The 9,352-nt window shown below is 46.5% G+C and overlaps 1 protein-coding gene across 1 annotated transcript; it reads left to right on the top strand.

The window, feature by feature from the left end:
• Window positions 1-3,908: 3,908 nt before the first annotated feature.
• Window positions 3,909-8,675, top strand: LOC136481556 (uncharacterized). The gene is made up of 9 exons (XM_066478892.1): window positions 3,909-4,085; window positions 5,712-5,836; window positions 6,823-6,903; window positions 6,999-7,087; window positions 7,154-7,228; window positions 7,386-7,444; window positions 7,527-7,586; window positions 7,916-8,170; window positions 8,260-8,675. Exons 2-9 carry the CDS (start codon window positions 5,714-5,716, stop codon window positions 8,343-8,345), a joined length of 828 nt encoding a protein of 275 aa, XP_066334989.1. The 5' UTR covers window positions 3,909-4,085; window positions 5,712-5,713; the 3' UTR covers window positions 8,346-8,675.
• Window positions 8,676-9,352: the final 677 nt, after the last annotated feature.

Below are 9,352 nucleotides of genomic sequence, written 5' to 3' on the forward strand. Positions count from 1 at the left end.
CTTGTGAGGACTTTATCCTCTCCTCTTCTTGAGCACACATTGAGATGAGTCTTTCTATGCCCCATCTTTTAGGCTGCATATTATAGTTCACAATGAAGGTGTCATATTCTTTTGGCAAAGAAGCAAAAATCAAATGAATCAGGAAATCCTCCTCCTTCAAATTTATTTATTTTAGCTTAGATGCCGTAGTGTTCATCTTCAAAATGTGCTCTCTTATGCTACCACCAGTGAATTTCTCATTCACAAGCTTCTTAATCAGTGAACTTGCTATGGCCTTGGTAGACCCAGTAAACTGACTCTTGATTTTCTCAAGATATTCTTTGGCAGTAGCACATTCAGGGATTGAGCCCTTATCTGTTCTTCTATGGTGGCTTTGGCTACCAACAGGCACTTGCGGTTGGAGAGAGTCTATTGTCTATGTTCAAAGTCATATTTCATTCTTATTTCAGCATGATCACGCTTTCGAGCAGCGAAATCAGCGTTAGATTCATTGTCACCTCTCACCGGGTCCTCTGGTTCAGTAGGACACGGTGAGGTGATGGCAAAATTGACCTCTCCCAACACAAGTTCCAATTCATACTTCTCCCGCCACACACGGTGATTGGTTCCGTTGAGTGTCGGGATGTTGGCAATGTTCACAATGCATTTGCCTCCTGAAATCACACCAAAGTAAGTAAGAAACATTTATACATAAAATTCCATGCTTTAACTCAACGTTGGTCAAATTAAAACTTATAATTCATCCATGCAAACATTTTACATCACCGTTGGGCAGAAGTAAAATTAATGCACAATTTCTTATGGATCAAAAATTATAATATTGTTATTAATAACGTTGGTTAGAAAATAACAGTATCATAATCACATCAAAATTATCAGAAATTCATTTCTCTTAAAATTAAATTATCCCGTTGGTTCAAATTTAATCAAAGAGAACAATAATTATCATGCACAGCGGAAACATTAATAATCTTTTCATATTATTATTTTCCAGAAGCACTAAAAAAATTCACTGTTTTCTGAGCAAAATATCGTTGGATAAAATTTGCACAGAAAAATTATATCAAAATCATTCAAATTCATCAAAATATGCATTAAAATTGCTCCTGAAAAATAATGAAAATTTTCTTTTCCTTCAGCCCAGCATGGCCCAGCTCTCCCAAGCGCGCGGCCCGGCTAGCAGCCCCAGCGCGGCCCAGCTCTCCCAAGCGCGCGGCCTAGCTCGCAGCCCCAGCGTGGCCCAGCTCGCCAGCAGCGCGCGGCCTGGCCAGTAGCCCCAGCGCGGCCCAGCTCGCCAGCAGCGCGCGGCCTGGCCAGCAGCCCTAGCACGGCCCAGCTCGCCAGCAGCGCGCGGCCTGCCCAGCAGCCCCAGCGCGGCCCAGCTTGCCCAGAGCACGCGCTCTAGGGTTTCACCCCAGCGCAGCCGCATCTCGACCATTCGTCATATCCGACGGCTGTCCGGTGATTTCGCCAGATCAAAACGGCAGCTGACCTCCGCCCCTGAAAACCCTAGAGTTCATTTCCTTTCTTCTTCCCCCGCCTCTCTCAGTGGCACATCAGTGGTGGTGCGCATGGCGACCGGCCACCACCGGCAAGGAGGAAAAGCACCCACCGGAGCAGGGTACCCGCCGGAGCAAATCCGGCCACCCCGCCACTTCTTCTTCCTCCCTCCCCTTTTCTGTTAGCCAAGCACAAAACAGCAGCAGCTGGCGGCCACCCATGGCGGCCGGAGGAGAGGAAACGGCGGTGCCGCCGCAGAGCTTCTCGTCGGCGCGTGCGTTCACCCAAGGCTAAGCGCGCCGTCGTCGAGTTGCCCTGCGTCGGTGCCCTGACCGGCGTCTTCGTTAGTCGGTCCGGGTTCTAGTCCCGCACGTCGGCGAGGGCCGACGGCTCGTTCTTTGTCCCGCGCGGTGGCGATGCCGCCGGCGAGATTAGGGCCCAGGTAAGACCCCATTCATCCATTCATGTTAGCGTTAGGGTTCGACCCTTCTTTCTTTCTTCTTCCCCTTTTCTCTCTTTCGGATTTGTGTCTAGGGTTCTCGGAATCCGACCCTCCCTTTTCCCCTTCTTCAATCCCTTCTTCAGATTTGATTTGGGGAATTAGGGTTAGGTCTTAGGGTTCGGTTTTCTATTTTCTTTCCCGATCCGCATCAGATCGGTCGGTTTCACTTACCCGATCTGATTTCTTGTCGAACCGTGGCTTTGATACCATTGTTAGTTTTCGATTTAGGTATATTCATTAGATCGGGATACTTAGCATAGTAGTAATAGATGTTCGGGATCACAGAGAGACAGAGAGAAAGAGGTGATAGGTTGCAAACCATCAAATGTCGTAGTTGTCGAAGCTCCAGCCGGGGTTTCGTTGACGGACGCCATCTGCGCGCCGGCAGCGACGTTCAGTGGAGAGGGAGTCGGCGCTGTGGCGTCCTCGGTGGCGGCGTGCGTGTTGGGTGGCGTTGCCGGCGTCGGTGGTGCTTTCCGTCGCTGGCAGCGCCCCTTCTCAAGATCGGGTCTAGGGTTAGGATGTCGGTGGGGTGACTGGCGGCGTGGTGAACCTCATACTGCGAGCCCCGGCCCCCACCTTTCCTTTATAGCATTGTGCGACGGGGGCCCACCAACCATGTAGGGTTGGGCTCCCCCGATCAGGGTGCGAGGACAAGGCCCAGTTAGGCCGTTGGGCCTAACGGGTGGGAGATCAATCCTAACACACACATCCCTTCCTTGGGAAGAGAAGTACTAGGGGAAATATTTGGTGCTGCTGCACCACCATGGAATGCAGCTTGTATATTTTCTGGTTCCTTTGAAGCCTTTTTCTTTTTCTTACCTCCCTTTTATGCAAAAGTTTCTTGTTCCTTCAGATAAAAGATAATCAAATAATGAAATACAATTGAACTTTTTTCAGCGAGTGCAATCAGAGATTTTTGCAACCTGTAGATCCGTGGAGGCCGAACTGCACCAGGAGATGTCGATCACCGTCGCATGGCACCCGAGCGGCGCCTGGATACGTCCGTGCGATTGCACTCGCACCAAAAACGAGAGGAACGGCGCCAAAACAACAAGTACTCGCGCCAAAAAAGGAACGCCATGGCTCTTTTCTACTGAAACAGGCCGTGCTCTGTTGGGCCAAAGCCCAGCGTGCAGAGAAGGGCAGCACATATAACCTGCTCACCGTCTGATATGAGCGAGTGGTCAGATTTCAAGCAGCTGCAGAGTACAGTTCAGGAGGCAAAGTTAGAGGATCTAATTCCAAAAGAGAAGCGGTGGTGGACAACGATTTGGGATTGGGGTGGACCGGTGGACCTCCCAGATTCGACATCGTCATTGGGTCATAGATTGTAACTCGATACAGGACTAAAGCGAAACCCAAACAATGTTGGGGCAGCTAAGTGTGCGATTTGATAATTTAGGGACCGGACTGACACAACTCAATAAATTTAAGGACCGCTAGTCTACTTTACTTCTAAATAATAAGTAGTTGTAATAAGAATAATTTCAATTATATCATTGAATTCATATTTTTTAAAAATCTATATACATAATTTACATCAATCACAGTAGATATATGGTTTTAAAATCGGATTATAAAAGCCCGATAGAAAACCATTTCAGAAATAAAACTAGGGGCCAGCGCCAGCCTCAGCAACCTAGGGGGGCCCGGCCAAGCAACCTACACTACACACGCCAGTCGCCGGGTCCCACCTGCCAGCGAAGTACAGCCCCTCCCCTTATCTCCAAGCCTCCAAGCGAAGGCACCCTTATCCTACTCGCTCCCTGCACCCGGTCTACGAACGACCCCGCGATCCAGCGCAACGGACGGCTCTCCGGGCGACCGCACGCGACACTCCCGGTGCACCGGGACCAGGCAGGTGCGTGAGGATAACCCCGAACCCGTCGCCCCGCTCGCGGCCCGGCCCAGTGTGCGAGGACGAGGACGACGCGGGCGCACGCAGCAAGCCCTCCTGAAACCGCCCCGCGCCCCCACCTCTCCCTCTCGCAGCGCCGCAGAGCCAGCCAAGCCAACCAGCCAGTCAGAAGAGGAGCACGGGGGAGCGGCAGCCGCAGCGGCCGAGGGCGGAGCACGCGAGGTGAGATTTTTCCCCCTCTTCTCCTTCCCCTCCACTCCTCCTCCGCTCCCGTCTCGATTCGGCGCGGGTTCGTGGGACGGCCGGCGGGGCGGGGCGCCGGTCCGCTCGGCGGGTGGAGGCTCCGAGGTCGGGGGAGGCACGGGGGTTGACCGAGCAGTTGGGGCGCGGGGTGGGGGACACGGGTTCGGTCGTCGCCTCCGGGCGCCTCCGCTCCGCTCCCATTCGCGGCGTCGTTGTCACGGGAGCGGTTGGGGCTCAGGCGTCCAGGGTGATGCGGTTTTCTACCCCTTTTTCCGAAGGGATTCGGGGGGTTTTAGGGGCCGCGGCCGGCAGCGGTTCTGGCTCTGCTGTGATGGATGCGTCGTTCTAGGTGTGCGCGTGGCGGCAGAGAATCGATTTTGTGCTATCCAAATCGTGTGTATACTTCTGTGATTTATTATCTGCCCCATTGTTTTTGGTGGGGTGGGTGGCGGAGGGTAGGATACATTTGGGAGTTTGCCAGGGTCGGGGTTCATTTCACTATCTTTTACACCGTCAGTCACTGCACTGTTTGATACATGCGCCCTGTTTGCTTGAACTTATTATCAGCCATGGCATAGCGTTTTTCTCTCACAACAAAATAGCATCAGCCGGCTTATCAGCCGCAAAAACCATCAGCCAAACAAGACGATAGTTCCTGTATGTTTCCTTGGTCCATTGCTTGCCCATTGGTGTGGGGTTCTGGATACTTATACCTGTCTCCCTAAGATGTCTGTCTTTGGCAGCATAAGGGCTTTGCAACTTATCTGATTTGGTGGTGCTCAAATAACCTGCCCTTTGTTTTTCTAGCACGTCAGTTTGAGTAGGATATACATGTTGCTCTCAGTTTCCACTGGTAGTGTGGGACATCAAGATAGACTTCACTGTTTCAGATTATTTTTTGACATCAAAATCAAGGCTTTTAACTACTATATAAAAAAAAGGAACAACGAAATTTGAGCCTTGAGATAGCGTATTGTTTGTATCCTCTTATCTTGTGAATTATGGATGTGGGTTTTTCGAGTCGATGCTGACTCATACTTTACCTTTTGAATGATCTCATCACACTAGTATGGTTTGCTTCTGCCAATATGTGTGGTTTATTGTTTATTTAGATTTACCTTCGCCTGTTTATGTTCAAGAGCTTCCGGTTTAAAGACATCAGAACAGGCTGTGGTAGTGCCAATATGTACTTTTAGTATTTAAACTTGATTTACTCTTTTCCTTCATACGCCATCCTACTAAATGCAATCAGCTCTTAGTGATTCTGTCGGTGTTTAGATATTTATTTATTATGGGTTCCAGGAGAAGTCTAAATCTCGGTTGACTCATTGCCTGTGCTGTAGAGATGCAATTTGCCGCATTTTATAACTTTCTCTTCACTTTTTCTTCTTCAAAGAGACGTGCATGTTATTTTGAGCAGTGTCTGTACTTTTCATCTTTAACTTGTTCTTAGGTATGGCTTAGATTTCATGGTCCTTTTGAAGCCCCTGTTGTTTTTGATATTATGAGTTTTTGCCTGTATTATTTCTAGTGTACTCTCTTCTGAAATTTACCTGTTGATGGTCTATTGAATATTTTGTACTGAGTTTTTTTGTCAATTTATAGGCATGGATAGATACCACAGGGTAGAGAAGCCTCGGAATGACACACCAATCAGCCAGAATGAGATCAGGATCACTACTCAGGGGAGGATGAGGAACTATATCAGCTATGGGATGTCGCTGCTTGAGGTGACCTGCTGTGATTCAATCTTGGCTTTGTTGTAACCTGTCATAAAAATAAGCATTCATATTATTTGTCATATTTAACTATTGCTGGGAAGTGTTTGCAATCTGAAATTATGTGAAGTGGGGATAGTGTTAGGGGCAAAAGTTTAACATTCTCATTTTGTTCAACATTAATGCACGGCTTAAACAGAGACACCTATCGAATGGAAGGCCTGCTATTTTGTTTGTTGTGGTATAGTACATGGTTTGTTGCATTGCCAATACTTTCATCTCCCTTCACAAGTTCTTTGCCCTTATGTCCTAATGTCCTAGTGCTCTTTTCCTTGCACTATTTCTGATTAGACCTTTTCACCTGAATTATGTGAAGCTCACATTATTTAAGAAATAATAGTGCTGATGCCATGTGCTCGTGTTGTTTCTTCATCTTGTTCATTGTTCTTCTGAAAATTGCGCACCTGCTTTATTTTAACATTCACAATATATATAAATTGTCAAATGGTAAGTTTACTCCATTAAATCTTCCATCGAACATCCTCATTTTGTTCAATGTTCACACATCGAATGCACATCTTAATCAGAGACACCTTTGGATTTTCAGTCTGATATATTTTGCTTTTATGATAGTTCCTGTCCTGTTTCCATTATGATACATAAGAATTCTTAGCCCTTCACCCCTTACTGGTGACTGTTTAGCGATCCTTGCGTTGTGTTCAGAGTTTGTTGTTTCAGCTGCTGTGAAGCTTATTGTTTTGATACAAAGTACACAAACTCACATATAGTTCAGAGCATTTAGAAATTTTGGCCATTATTATTTGCACTTGTTTCTTCAATATATATAGCATCCTCTTCTGACCATTGTTTTAATGGTTATAGGCCAAAGATGCCACACTACCTTTGCCACATCTCTTTGTGCAGTAATCTTACCACAGTTGAATTGATACTTGATCCAACTTTTCTTATTATGAACTTATTCCCTTCCACTTTTACAGGAAAATGGACATGATGAGATTAGTATCAAGGCCATGGGACGGGCCATAAATAAGACAGTGATGGTTGTTGAATTGATCAAGGTTAGTAGTAGTAGCCTCGTCTGCCTTATAATGCTGCTATTAGAATTTTTATTAATGTCTCGTTTTTTTTATCTGGCACTTGACTGTTCATCCAGAGAAGGGTTGGAGGTCTTCATCAGAACAATGCTACTGAATCTGTTGATATCACAGACACATGGGAACCTTTGGAAGAAGGCCTTCTCCCGTAAGGATATTCTTATATTCCTTCAAACAGAAGGAGATTGAAACACTAATGCACTTCTTTACACAGACTAGAGACAACTCGCCATGTGTCGATGATCACTGTGACACTGTCAAAGAAGCCTCTGGATACATCATCTCCAGGGTAAGTCGAAAACCTGTCCTCTGGCTACAAACGCAGAAGAGTTTCAGGCTTGATCACTTTTCCTTCCCTAATTTGTAAATGGCTGTTCATAGTTTTGAAACCTTCTGTCAGCTTGCCTGCTCATTAGTGGTTATGTTTGATATGATGTTGTACTTAGATACCAACCACCTATCCCAGCTGAAGAGGTGAAACCTGCCTTTGACTATGATCATGAAGGTGGTATTCTCAGTTGATCATCTCTACCTAATGCTGTAGTTAGGATCACCTCATAACCACCATTTTGTTCATGGTTTTTTAGAATCGTATCCCACTGGTCGTGGAAGAGGACGTGGTGGTGGGAGAAGAGGCAGGGGAAGAGGTATGTTCTCTTATCGTCTATATGAGCAGCAAAGGCAATAGTAGTTTTCTGGACAGTATATCTTATAATTTTATAATGCTGACTTGTTGAGTTATGGTCACACTACACTCAGTCCTGTACTTGGTACTTAGGCCTGCTTTTTATGCTCAATATCATAATAGCTGTTTTAGGCATGCACAACATGTAAAACTAATCAACTGCAGCTGCTGTCCAGGTTTCAGTTTGGGATATCTGTAACTTAAGTCAGCACATATACTTTATTTCCTGAATTCGGTAGTGTTTGAAAAAGGAATGTATTTTTATTAATTCTTGCATTTGAATATGCACAGGTATGAGCAATGGCCCCCCTCCACCTGCTTATGGTTACAATGACGAGTGGGAGGAGGAAGGAGATTATTACAACAGAGGGCGTGGGAGAGGAAGGTCACATGGACGAGGAGGGAGAGGCCGTGGTGGCTACTATGGAGGTGGGAGGCGCGGTGGCTACGGTTATGATTATGGCTATGGCCGGAGAGGCGGGTACTATGAAGAGCAAGATGAATACTATGATGAGCCCGAAGAATATGCCCCTCCCCCTGGCCGTGGTAAGCCCCGGACTGATGACATTACATGTTGATGTGGATTTTGCTTTGCATTCCCAAGTTCTTATGGTTTGTGGTCTGCTGTTTCGCAGGGCGTGGCAGAGGAAGAAGGGGGATGCCTTGGCGCGGGCGTGGTGGGCGTGGGCCACCGCGTGGCGGCCGAGGAGGCTACTACTAGACAAGAAATGCGACTTGTGCCAAATTGGTGTGCTGAAGCTAGCAATGGCGTGCTTAGTTATCTGTTAGGTTTGCTCTGCTCTTCTATGAAGCTCCGACCCTGGACCGGAATTATCCCGTAGGCCTTTCCAGGTGCTACTTTACTTCAGCTGCTGTGCCTGTGCAACTCGTCTGGGCAAGTTTTGTGGCTCGCTCGTGGTTTTGTAGCTAGGTTAAGCGAGTGAAGTTACACTCGGTAGCGCAGTGTTTCCCCATCGGACGCCATGCGAGATTGTTTATTCTGCTGTTAATCTACCTACCTTACTATTTCGTATGGATGATGGATACTGGATGTATGAGTTTCATGTTTATTTATTTCCTTGTATAGTTAGTATCTGTCATACTAGACAGTATGAGGGCAAGAAAATTATTAAACTGCTAAAGCTGCTGGTGTCATCTAAGACTTCAGACCACGCAAGGCAAAACTGAACCTATCTAAGGGCTTGTTAGGTTAATCCCCGGTCCAAACAGATAGAGGGGGATTTTTACTTGTAGAGATAAAAATCCCCGTAATCCCACTGAACAATATGGAAGCTGTTCCTGCTTGCAAACTACAACCAGTTTGTCCGCGGCCCTACTACTGCTGAAATGAAAACCATACACACAAAAAAGATGTGTATATTAGAGGAGCAATTACATTTGGATAGCTAAAACATACATGGAAGCTGATTAAAAAACAGATGAAATACAACAGTTCAAATAGTTCATGAAAATCATACCACTAGATAGCTAAAACATACATGGAAAAGCTGGCATAACTTTGTCTATGATCACAACTTTAAAAAGGACCCCTAAGAGGGGCTAGGTTGTTTTATTTAAAAATAAAAATCACCACCAAAATTCAAGCTGAAGAGGAACACATAGGTCAGGGGTTGGCAGGGGTGGCACACACCTCCTCCCAAACTTAACACCATAGGTTAAAAGCTACAGCTGATACAAAAGAGAGCCAGCATGACTACACTAGAGAAA

This window comes from Miscanthus floridulus, chromosome 9 (assembly GCF_019320115.1).
Source record: "Miscanthus floridulus cultivar M001 chromosome 9, ASM1932011v1, whole genome shotgun sequence".
In the NCBI taxonomy this organism is placed as follows: domain Eukaryota; kingdom Viridiplantae; phylum Streptophyta; class Magnoliopsida; order Poales; family Poaceae; genus Miscanthus; species Miscanthus floridulus.

Excerpts from the sequence above, each read along its gene's own strand:
- LOC136481556 (XM_066478892.1), top strand. The coding sequence starts at position 5,714 with ATGGATAGATACCACAGGGTAGAGAAGCCTCGGAATGACACACCAATC. Across the intron at positions 7,229-7,385 it reads CTGGATACATCATCTCCAGG|ATACCAACCACCTATCCCAG; the intron begins GTAAGTCGAAAA and ends TGTTGTACTTAG. Across the intron at positions 7,445-7,526 it reads CTTTGACTATGATCATGAAG|AATCGTATCCCACTGGTCGT; the intron begins GTGGTATTCTCA and ends ATGGTTTTTTAG.